This window comes from Pituophis catenifer, unplaced genomic scaffold (genome assembly GCF_029215685.1).
Source record: "Pituophis catenifer annectens isolate HBS135680 unplaced genomic scaffold, rPitCat1.0.hap2 SCAF_9, whole genome shotgun sequence".
NCBI lineage: Eukaryota > Metazoa > Chordata > Lepidosauria > Squamata > Colubridae > Pituophis > Pituophis catenifer.
The window spans coordinates 29,434,201-29,447,053 of record NW_027256889.1 but is presented as its reverse complement, the minus strand read 5'-3'; the positions used below and the strand labels follow the sequence as shown (position 1 = coordinate 29,447,053).

The 12,853-nt window shown below is 38.9% G+C and overlaps 1 protein-coding gene across 3 annotated transcripts in view; it reads left to right on the top strand.

The window, feature by feature from the left end:
- Window positions 1-12,853, top strand: part of S100PBP (S100P binding protein) — a 24,865-nt gene extending 12,012 nt beyond the window's left edge. For all 3 annotated transcript variants that reach the window (XM_070949446.1, XM_070949447.1, XM_070949445.1), the window contains 3 exons: window positions 9,148-9,257; window positions 10,866-10,947; window positions 12,396-12,853. In XM_070949446.1, coding sequence (XP_070805547.1) covers window positions 9,148-9,257; window positions 10,866-10,947; window positions 12,396-12,528 — 325 coding nt within the window. In that variant the 3' untranslated portion in view covers window positions 12,529-12,853. The remainder of the gene's footprint in view (window positions 1-9,147; window positions 9,258-10,865; window positions 10,948-12,395) is intronic.

Here is a 12,853-nt window from a genome sequence, read left to right as displayed (position 1 = left end):
AAGTACAGATTAGGTGAAATTGGCTCAAAAACTAACTGAGAGAGACCTTGGAGTCCTAGTGGACAATCACTTAAGCATGAGCCAGCACTGTGTGGCAGCAGCCAAAACTAATACAATCCTTATCCTTGGTTGTATAGACAGAGGCATTGAATCAGAATCATGTTAAATATTAGTAGCCCTTTATAAAGCCTTAGTAACCCCACACCTGGAATACTGCATCCAGTTTTGGTCACCACATTACAAAAAAGATGTTGGAAAAAGTTGCAATTTTGCAGCTTAGTTACAAAGAAGAGCAACTAAGGCCTGGAGGCAAAAATATATGAAGAGCCGTTGCTGGCTTTGGGTTTGGCTAGTCTAGAGAAAAGAAGGACTAGCAGGAACATGATAGCACTCTTCCAGTATTTGAGGGGCTGCCACAAAGAAAGGGGGTCAACTTATTTTCCAAAGCACCTGAAGGCAGGACAAGAAACAACGGATGGAAACTAATCAAGGAGAGAAGCAACCTGGAATTAAGGAGAAATTTCCTTACAGGACAATAAACCAGTGGAACAGCTTGCCTTCAGCAGTTGTAGGTGTTCCATCACAGGAGAGACTGGACAGTCATTTGTCTGAAATGGTATTTCTTTTGTTGGGGGTGTTACTTGGAACCCTGACAATAGCTTGAGAAGGTGGCTGGATTAGAAGACCTCTGTCCCTTCCAGCTCTATTCTGATTCAGGGAGGGGTGGGTTCTGGGAAAGATGCTGGCAAGTGGGCCTTGCTGTGATATTGGTTGTGACTGGAAGGCAGGGGCGGAAAGACAGGCAAGCTGGTGAGGTGTATAGTGTTGGGGGATGTGGAATGAAAAGATGAAGTGGCTTATACCCTGCCTGAACATTGTTTTCATTTCTGATTAATCATCTTACTCTCTGGTTCAGCAGAATTTTTGGAACAGAAAGGCTTAGTTCCTACATATTTCAGAATAAAGGATTTTTCCCATTTATGTATACCCTAGAGAGGATTCTGGGCAGCTTTTGGATAGGAAATGGACAAGAAAGTGTCTGCTGTGCTTAGTGTCCTGGCAGTTGGTGTCCCCATCCAGCAGAGAGTCAGTGTAAAAGTCAGGATTCAGTGGCAACCCTGCTCAGCAGGATCCCCTCTTCTCCCAGGTGAACATGTAACTGGAGAAATTCTACCCTGCCTGAAAACAATTCCCAGGGAGAATATGCATCAAATTGTATTAGAATGAGTTAGATCTTGAAGCAAAATAATAATTCTCCAGGCCTCCAAGAGATTTCAGATTGAAGATAAACACTGAAGCACTTACAGTACATGAGATGTATACCCAGAAAAGGTGTGACTTTTTCCTTCTCTCTTTCACTGTGTCAAAGGATTAGAGAGCAGTCATTTAACATTTTACAATGGAAACATCATTAGTGGTGGAAGGCAATTCTAGGAAGCTCTACCTGCCTATCCCAGTCACTACTCTCCATTGGAGCTTTTTCAAGTTGGCACAGGAGCAATTGATTCAGACATGGCATCATTATCTAGATCATCCATTTCAATGTGAAAGGGCCCCTTCCCGGTCATTTAAAATCAACCTAAGGTCCACTTAGACAATCCACTCAGCAGAAGGTCTTTGAGAAAACAAGTTCAGCTTAAGTTTCTGTAGGAGAATGTGGGAATTGCACATAGGAGTTCACTGGCTGTGGAAAGAAATAACAGCCCCAAGGTGGGAGCTGTTAGGAGATATTTCAAAGAGTTGCTGCCCTAAATGGTTTCCTGTAAATCTGCTCAGGAGCATTTATAATTTTCACAATTATGTGAATTACCTGACTAAGGTTTAAAGATGCATTTCTGAAATCTGTGGTTCTTAATTTCTTGAATTTGCCAGCTATGTGGACTTGACAATTTCACTCAAGAAACAACCACGTGAACCTGGCCAGGACCTTTTTGGTATATCCAAGTGGACTCTACACCTTTGTTACCATTGGACACATAATGAATTTTATTTTCTAAGTGAAGGACTTTGCAGTTCTCTCTGGTCACAATATTACTTTCAGCCCATTTCCCAATCATCAAAATTGCTTTAAATTTTATTTCCAGCTTAGTTTTAACTGTCTCACCAAATTTTGTCATCTGCAAATTTGATGAAAAATGGGTAGAAGAGTTGGAATACTTCTTTGGGTGCTCAAAAAAATGAGACTCTTTAGTGCAGTTTTTTGAGCCAAATAAATGTCATGCATTGGACCAGTGTGGCAGATTATGATCTATTCTTTCCACATGACAATACAATCCCAAAAATGGCCCATATTTCCCAGAGGCCCTAGGGCAACTATCTATGGCAGCGGGAAGACCTGCCCAAAGGTAATGGGTGCTAAGAATCACCGGGTTAAATCACGCTGATTTTGGACTTTGGGCATAGGAACAGAACATTCAAAGAATGAAAACAGACACTTGACTAGAAGAACTGCTGATTGAACTCAACAATATGCATTGGGATATCATTGGATTATGTGAAACACAACAAAATGGCAAAAATTTAGTTGAACTTGATAGGACTGGGCATTTACTATACACTAGAGGTACTGAAGATGGATGATATGGCAGAGTTGGTTTTCTCATCAACCAAAAGCGGAAAGACTTGGTAGTAAAATTTGGAAGTATATCAGACAGAGTAGCCCAATGCACCATTCAGTTGAACAAACAATACAAGCTTCAAATCATCCAAATTTATGCATGAACCATAAACTGTAGTGATGTTCAGGTCAAAGAGTTTAACGATGACATGGCCTGCCTTGAAGACAAAGAAAAATGCCGATACAAAACACTAATGGGTGACTTTAATGCAAGAATAGGAAGAACAATACCTGGAAAAAAGCAACTGGCTCTATGGAAGTAGTGGATGAGATAATAGAGGTGACTGATGGACAGGAACTTTATATCATGAACACATTTTACAAGAAAAAAGCTAGTAGAAAATGGACATGGAAGAGTCCATCTGGGTACAGAAGCGAAATTGACGACATCGTGTCAAGTAATAAAACCATATTCTGCAATTGTACTGTTGGATCAATTGTTTTAATGTTGGAAGTGACCATAGAAAGTCACAAGCTAAAGTGAAGATAGACTGTGAAAAGAGTGTATGAAAATGATAAAGACGTTATGAAAAACAAAAAGAGTGACAAGCTGTTAGAAGTGAATAGCAATTTTGAGATTAATCTATCAAATCACTGTGCTCTATTGCAAGATTTAGAAGAGATGAACATTACAGACCAAAATGGACAAATAATCAAAAACATCCTTGAATTTGCTACATCTATAGCATTGCTGGAAAAACAGTCAAAAATTTCTGATAAAACCATTAATTTAATGAAAAACTGATGGACAATGAAGCATACTACAAGTTTCACTAATAAACTGGAGTATGTTGAACTTTTCAAGACCATAAGAAAACATATCCAAGAAGAAACATGTACGTTTAATGTGAAACTTGCAAAAAAGGCAATTGAAGAAAACAAAGGGATTAATAGATTTTAAATTCTTAAAAATACAAGAAAGAAGGTTTTTGCATTAAAATGTGAAGAAGGCTCTGTGTAGAACAAGACAGAAATTGTTAGAAATAATTAGAAAATTCTATTCAGAGCTATACAAAGATCAAGATCAACACAAGCAACAGGAGAAAACAGAACTACTTAACTCATTTTTTGCATCTGTCGTTACACAAAAGATAGTCAAACCTATCAAAAACAGCACCACAAAAAACAGATTAGGAACACAAGTTAAAATAGGGAAGAAAATGGTAAGTGAACACCTGTCTACCCTAGACGAGTTCACATCACCAGGACCAGATGGATTACACCCCAAGGTTGTGAAGGAACTGGCAGATGAGATCTCAGAACTGCTCAACTATATCTTTCAAAAATCCTGGAGCACAAGGGAACTGCCAGAGGACTGGAAAAGAGCTGATGTAGTTCTCATCTTCAAAAAAAGAAAAAAAAATAGATCCAGGAAACTACAGACTTATCAGCCTGACCTCAATACCAGGGAAGATTCTGGAAAAATTAATCAAGCAACTAATCAGCGAACACCTAGAAGCAAACAAAGTAATAACCAAAAGCCAACATGGGTTTGTCAAAAACAGATCATGCCAGACTAATCTTATTGCATTCTTTGACAAAGTGACAAAATTAGTGGATCAGAGGAATACTGTCAATATAATTTACTTGGACTTCAGTAAGGCATTTGATAAAGTAGACCATAACCTACTACTAGATAAAGTAGAAAAATGTGGGTTAGACAGATCCATCAGATGGATTCATAAGTGGCTGACCAACTGCACTCAATGTGTAATCCTCAATGGAACTGCATCTACATGGAGGGAAGCATGCAGTGGAGTACCCCAAGGTTCTGTTTTAGGCCCAGTACTCTTCAACATCTTCATCAATGACTTGGACGAGGGGATAGATGGGGAACTCATCAAATTTGCAGATGACACCAAGCTGGCAGGAATAGCCAGAAGATAGGCTTAAGATACAGAAGGATCTTGACAGACTAGAACATTGGGCGCTATCTAACAAAATGAAAATCAATGGTGAAAAAAGTAAGGTTCTACATGTAAGCAAGAAAAGCAAAATGCACAGGTACAGTATATGTACCTGTAATAGTAACTGTGAGATGGATCTTGGAGTCCTAGTGGACAACCAAAAAAGCCAACACATTTCTAGGCTGCATAAACAGAGGGATAGAATCAAGATCACGTGAAGTGTTAATACCACTTTATAGTGCCTTGGTAAGGCCACACTTGGAATACTGCATTCAGTTTTGGTCGCCACGATGTAAAAAAGATGTGGAGCCTCTAGAAAGAGTGCAGAGAAGAGCAATAAATATGATTAGGGGACTGGAGGCTAAAACCTATGAAGAACGGTTGCAGGAACTGGGTATGTCTAGTTTAATGAAAAGAAGGACTAGGGGAGACATGATAGCAGTGTTCCAATATCTCAGGGGCTGCCACAAAGAAGAGGGAGTCAAGCTCTTTTCCAAAGCATCTGAGGGTAGGACAAGAAACAATGGGTGGAAACTAATCAAGGAGAGAAGCAACTTAGAACTAAGGAGAAATTTCCTGACAGTTAGAACAATTAATCAGTGGAACAACTTGCCTCCAGAAGTTGTGAATGCTCCAACACTGGAAGTTTATAAGAAGATGTTGGAAAACCATTGGTCTGAAGTGGTGTAGGGTTTCCTGCCTAGGCAGGGGGTTCCCTTCCAACGCTGTTATTCTATTTCTATTTCAAGTAACAACACCCACGAAAGAGGAAATGCCAGTTATCCGGGTGGAGGAAGTATCAAGTGCCATAAAATCAATGAAAAATGGCAAAGCTTCAGGAAATGACTGTGTTACGGTTGAAATCGTAAAAGCTGTTGGTCATATTTTACACAAGATACTAGCAAAGCTATACTCAAGATGCCTCAGAGAAGAAAAAATACCTGATGCATGGAAAAATGCTGAAGTGATTTCATATTATATAGAAATATAATAAATAAATAAATAAATAAATATACACCAGAAAGGGGCCCAAAAAGAACCCTGGTCGCGCAGCAGAGTAAAGCACTGTTATTAACATCAGCTGCCTGCAATTACTGCAAGTTCAAATCTCACTAGGCTCAAGGTTGACTCAGCCTTCCATCCTTTCTAAGGTAGGTAAAATGAGGACCCAGATTGTGGGGGCAATAAACTGACTTTGTATAAATATATACAAAAGTATGAAGGCTTAACACATTGTAAGCCACCCTGAGTCTCCAGAGAAGGGCGGCATATAAATTAAAAAAAAATGATTTAAAGAATTGCCCAATAAGCCTCCTTTCAGTCATCTACAAGGTTTTCACCAAGATAATAGCAACAAGAATATTGAGAACATTAAATGATGCAGTCAAAGTAGCAGGCAGGGTCCCGAAGTGGCTACAGCACAATGGATCACATCCATATTCTTCAGCAAGCCATTGAAAGGCACAATGAGTACATCAGGTCTCTGTGCATTGCTTTCATTGACTACGAAAAAAGTGTTCGACTCCATATTCCAGCAAGCAATAATTAAGGCATTGCTCTCAACCAAGGCGTAGACACTGCTTACATATACTACAATCAATACATGAAAAGTACAATGGCAACAATTTGCCTTAATGATCTTAAAGTGGAAATCAACATAGAATGAGGTGTACGACAAGACAAGACAATATCACCTATCTTTTTCTCAGCCTGCCTTAAAGAAGTATTTTGCAAACTAGACTTAGCAAAAGATGGAATAAAAATTAATGGCGCCTATTGCAGATGATCACTTAAGGTTTGCAGATGATGATGTTTTCACAAGGCCGAGAAGACCAAGAAGACCTACACGTGCAAGAGCTGCACAAAGCAGGAGAAGCATTTAGCTTAAAATAAAACTGAAAAAGAGCCAGGTTATGTTTAACAAATTCACCAAAGAAAAAAAAATTATACCTGCAGAGACTAAATGTAGTAGACCACTTCATATACCTTGACCAATGGATCTCAGTAGAAGGTGATACAATAAAGGAAATTGAACGGTGTGTTAAATGTGTAATGTAATTCTCAAGAACAACCTCCCCCTATGCCTGAAGAGAAAAGTTTTTGATCAGTGTGTACTACCTGCTCTAACGTGCCATTGAAACATGGACACCTCACAATCGATACAAAACCTATGAGTGGCGCAAAGAACCATAAAAGGATACATGCTTGGCATCACAAAGCAAGATAGAAAGACCTGTACATGGATTAGAGAACAAACCAAACAAATCATCAAGAGAGTCAAAGAATTGAAATGGAAATGGGCTGGTCACCTAGCAAGAAGAACGGATGGCAGGTGGACCAAGGCAGTCATAGAATGGATCCCACTTGATCAAAAGCGTCCATGAAAGAGGCCTAAAACAAGATGGATTGACAAGATGGATTGAAGAGCCTTGGTGGCACAGTGGACTAAAGTGCTGTTAAGTAGCACTTAGCTGCCAGCTGCCTGCAATTACTGCGAGTTCAAATCTCACCAGGCTCAAGGTTGACTCAGCCTTCCATCCTTCCGAGGTAGGTAAAATGAGGACCCGGATTGTGGGGGCAATAAGCTGACTTTGTATAAAAAGAACACCGCTTGGGGGGGCCGAAAGCCCTACTAAGCAGGTATATACAAAAGTATGACGGTTATTGCTTAACGCATTGTAAGCTGCCCTGAATCTCTGGAGAAGGGCGGCATATAAATCGAACCAATAAATAAATAAATAAATAAAATCAGCAAGTATTGAGAGCCCAATTGGCAAAAGAAAGCTCAGGACCGCATTGATTGGAAACAGGCAGAAGAGGTCTTCATCTCGCAGTGGATAGACAATGCCTAGAATGACGATGATGGATGAAATGTCATGCCATGTTGCCTATTTTTAACTAAATAATTGAAATCTCATGATGTATTTCTATCAGATATTTTGCTGGATAAATTATTCAGCATTCTACAATCAAGGCAATTATCCATTCAAAAGATGAATTAAGAATAGTTTGATAAGATTTGTTCTTGAAAATCCATGTTGACTTCTAGTAATTAACAAATACAAGTGTTTGGTGATTCAAATCCTCACCCACAATTGGGACTGGAATCGTAGTTGTTTAGCAAAGTGGTTCTTAAGCAAGACACCCACGAGACCATTTTTCTCAGTGACTGCAGTCCTGGTTCTCCCAGTTACAGTTCTTAAGTAACCATACTGGTTGTTAAGCGGATGGAGCTGAAACAAGGTCTCTGCCTAAAACGGGCAGGGGGCTCTCGCCATGTATGGGCTGGAGAAAGAAAGCTCCAATCTTGAAGATTCCAGCTTTTTTTTTTGCAGCTTCACTTATTCCTGCACCTCGCCCCCATTCATGAGGTGGAAGGGAAATCTTTTGGCAGCCGGCAGCAGCGTGCAACCTTCCCTGTTGGTTTCCCCACTGACTTTCTGGGAAAGCTGGCAGAGAAGATTGTGATCACATGATCTCAGGGACCTTGGCAACTGATCTTCAGCGTGAATAGGTTGCTCAGCATCCAAATCATGATCTTGTGATCGATGGTGTGTGTGTGTGACCTGCACAACGTTTTACAGCATCCAGAATTGCTTTACAGAGCGTAAAGCAGCCTTTCCAAGCCTTCATAACTTAAAATGACTGGTCATTAGTTGAGGTTACCAACATCTGAGTAGCTTGGCATCCAACATCTATTGCATCATCTACGTATAGATCTTTCCCATCTAATGCACGTAGATTTGGTAGGGATATAAGCTTCATGGGAAAGCAAAAAATAGCAATAGTGCTTAGACAGTCCTCTCTAAGCGGTTTACAGAGTCAGCATCACTTTATCCTATGGAACAAGCTCCACTAGAAATTTGGATGACTGTGTCACTACTGAACTTCAGAATTCTTAAAAACAGTCAACAGAAAAAGTGACTTATTATTTTGTAAAAATATGGTGTACTTAGGCCGTTTTAAAGATTATTTTTTATTTCTATATTACTGTTCCTTCATTTTCATTTTTTTGTATACCATCTTCTGTCCTTTTGGAATTTGGCAGTATTTTTTTTTAAATAAACTATTTCAGTTAATATCCAGGAATGCTGTTCATATGATCCTGGAGTTTTAAATTCAATAAAGATAAATTCCCTGACCATGTTTCTGTCAAGCCTGAGCTTTAATCCTGACACAATTTCATGGTGGAACACAGAGTTTTTGTTGGAGAAGCTTGTACAAAGCATTGCTACAGCTTTTCTTTATTATCTGTTATTGTTTTCCTTTCTTCGTTGAGCAGATGGTATATTGGTATTTTTCCTTTCCCCATTTTATAGTTTATTGAAAAGTTACACTGGGAGCAAATGTTAAAATTGAATTTTTGACTGAAAATGGAGTAGACATTCACTCCATTGTTCGTTATTTAGACGATGTCTTGTCAAGCAATTCATTCATGAATACAAATTTTTAAAATTTGGAAGTAAAATCTTTTTTATTTTTGGTTGTCTGAAAATAGCAGAAACAACTTCTGTGCAATTATGTCTTGCTTTAGCTTTCAAAACTTTCCTAGTAATTTGATCTTTCCTAGAAGATCATTTGTGGTACATTTGCAGATTGTTATTTTTTTCCCTTCTCTTCTAGTCCTGTAAAGCCTAAACAGATATTAATTCAAGAAGCAGACCTTGAGTCAAGAAAAGCGAGATATGTTAATGCCGTACTTAACCATGCTAGCTCTGTCCCGTCTCTCATAGGTAAGTGCAAAGGTAAAAGGGGAGTTGTGGGTGGTGGAAATATCACTAAGGTCAATGTGGAGATTAGCACATTCCAGGGTTCTTGGCTATCCTTTCCACTGGGAGGAATGGGGTTTGTTCAAGAAAAGACTTCCATTTCATCCAGGCCAGAGATGGGGTCAGGCGGCATGGAGGTTTGGGTGGAAGCTTATCAATCTTGTAATAGAGTTCTGGAAGGAATTTTGCTTATAATTTGCAGGTGAATTCACAGAATATACCTAATTTTATAAAAGAATTAACTTGCAACATACATTGAAATGTAAACTAAGCAACAGGCTGGATTCATGCAATATACCAAACTCTGTTCCAGCCAAGTTTCAGCATGTTGTATGAGAGTGCAGTCATTTAGTCTTTAGATGATTGGTTGACCATGTTGGACAAACTTGATCGGATTGCTTTGTCATCCAAACAGGAGCTTCATTACAAAATCTATTGGTAAAACTTAGTTCAGGTTGATACCATACAAAACTACCACATGATTGTTTGATTGCAATTATTGTAGACAATTATTGTAGACCATAGTTTACAAAATTGATGTAATCTATTATTTACTTTCATAATTAAGTAATAATTGTGATACATTGTATAATTATTGCTTCGATCCCAAAGGTCTCAAAATGGCGTACTAAATTTGTGGCAACAGGCACAGAGTTTATCTAGGGTCCTAAGGCTGAATAAGCATTGGAGGTTTGGTCTCCCTACCATAAAATTCTAGCTATGGGACTTCAGGGGGGCTTTGTGGGGCGGGTGCTGCCCCTCTTTGGTTGAACACACTAACACATGCCAGCTCTTTTGTTACAATACAGGCCAGGTTACGATAGTGGCTTAAGAATGGAGGGGGGGAGATGTCATGTGTCAGACTGTTGGGGATTGCAGTTTGCTTCTCCTGAGTGTCTAAGAACCCCTTGAGTTTCAATAGAAGGAGTTGAGTTTATTGTAATGGCTTATTTGCAGGTGGTTGTGGTCCTTTCAGGAAGATAACAATACAGTACTTTTAATACTAGTTTCCAGTTTTTCACACATGTAGTACTAACAGATGCATCACTCCTGGAATATTTACCATGTATATATTGAGAAAAGTGGTGTAAGTGAAAGAAAAAGGATTCTGTTTTTCCATTGTGTATCTCTGTTTAGTATGAGATTTGAGATTTTTGTACTCTCTATGACTAGAGGATTTGAGCTTTTCTTAAAGTATCCTGTTAGGTGAACTGTTTTGGTCTAGCTATTTAGTGAAAAATGGTAGCTTAGAAAACATTGGACTGATTAAGGTTAAATAGTGTTGGACTGCTGGTTGGAGGACAAACTGGACAGGAAAAAAAACTGATTTTAAGAATCTCTCCTTTATCATATATTTAATCAAGCAGCACTTGGAATTTTCTTGGCACTGAGCAAATGCAATCCCCAAAGCCTCTGAGTCTTCTTTTACTGTATGCTGTTTCTCAATGTACGTTAAGGATTGTCTCTTTCTTTCTTTGGTTAGTGAAAAATAGATTCCAAAATGTTGTTAGTAGCAGAATCTCCCCCCTAACTGTCATGTTTTGATTAATCTTCTGTTCTGCTGAATTTCAGACACTGTCCATGAGTTGCACACACTGGTAGATACAGTCGCGTCCGAATCCAGTTACAACCACCCAACAGACTTGACCGTAAGGTACGAGGCCTCTAAGAGGACAGGGAGAACTTGGTGGCAAGTTTTTCCTGGGAAGCAGCTTTGCAGATCTCGTAACATGTAAAAATAGGTATCATTATTTCAAGTTTGAGGAACTAGAATTTACTATCTTTCAGGTTGGCAAAATATCCTTACTTACATGTACTGATATTTGGGTGACAAAGATCACAGTGTAGTTGAATAACAGTGAGATTTCTGGATGCATATGAATTAAAGATACAAATGCTCTTTTTGAGCATTTATTTCCCTGAGGTGAACAATAATTGAATAAAACAAATTGGGGATAAAATTATACAACTGAAAAGAAAAATATTTTTATAATGTGAGAGATCATTATAAAAGTGATTATTTTAAAAAGATAATGTGTTGAAGCATCTATTTAACTCTAAGCATAGACTTTTTATCTGAAAAAAGATCTAGGAGAGGAAGAGGAAGGTTAATGCCCAGGGTAGAAAATTTCCTTGACATCCTAGCTAAACATCTGTAGAAACAGGCAGCAGAATCAGACTTGCCTGAACATTCTCTTCACCTGAACTACAGGAGAAGCAGTCCTCAAATTATGACTAATGGAGCTGCCCGTTACAGTTGTAAGTCATGACGGTCATAAAGCAGATCACCCACATGATTGACTGATTATGACCTTTTTGCAGTGATCGTTAGGCGAATGTGGCAGTCATTAAGCAAATTCATTATTTGCTATGTGGTGTTTTTGCCAAAAACTGGAAGCAAACACCAGTTTTCAGCAAAAACTTTGTAAATTGCACTCACATGCAGTCAGCCATAAAATGTGGGCTTATTGCCAAGAATCCAAAATGCAGTCACATGACTGGAACCAGGTTGTAAATGCCTTTGGGGAAGATCCACTTTAACTTTGTACAGTCACTAAGCAACCGGTCATAAATTAAGTGTTAGTTCTATCACTCATGAAGACTCAAAACAGCAAAGGAAGCCTTTGTAATGCAATAGAAATAAAAACTCCCCTTTCTCCCAAATCCTCTGATAGTGCTTTGAATTCTGATCAACATGGTAGTTTTGTTGAAAGATAATGTAACACACTTCTAATAAAAAAATAATACAAATTTCTTGAGGAATGTGCTTCCGTGGGTTGGACAATGGCTGTGGCATGGAGGCTGCAGTTTTTGAAATGGGACTGGATCAAGTCAGCAAAGAGAAGGCAGCCGGTCTTAGGCCTAAAAGGGAACAGAAGGCAGGCAAGGAAGGGGACCCAGTCTGTAGTTCCCATGCTCCATTTACTGGTGTCCCAGGTTGAAAAGTGAGGAGGGGGCTCCCAGTATTTGTGTGGAAAGCTTCCTCAAGAAAAAAAAAGATGGGACAGTTTCCAGGGTTGGGTTGCTGCTCTTTTGTCTCCAAGTTTTGCACTGACGTTTTTTTCTTTCTTCCTGTTTTTGTAAAATGCCTTCCCTATGTAGGAACTACAGCAAACGGAGTCACAGCAAAACTCAGAGATTCAGTCTCAGCCAGTGGGTTGAGCACAGCAGGCGCGACTTTGGCCGGTTTGATGGCATTCCTGATCACTTTGAGCGCAGCCCAATCCTCAGCTAGAGGAGATTTTATTCAGAGTTGTTCTTTCAATGTTTAGGCACCGGCAGTTCAATTTAATTAATGTTTGCGTGTATTACTATTAATATGAAGGCCAATTTAATGTATTTGTTTTTTATTACAAATATTTGTTCACTTTGTCCTAGATCTTTTTCACTGCTGAATATTTCAGAAATGTTGTGTTTTTACTACTCTATTTGATATTGCACCTTGAATATGTTATGTTTATTTTAAAATTCTGGGACCTATTATCCCTTTCCCCCTTCTATGCTTACTGTTTGTGTCCAGATTAATTGTCTACTTCTCTGTTTTAAAATTTGATGGAAAA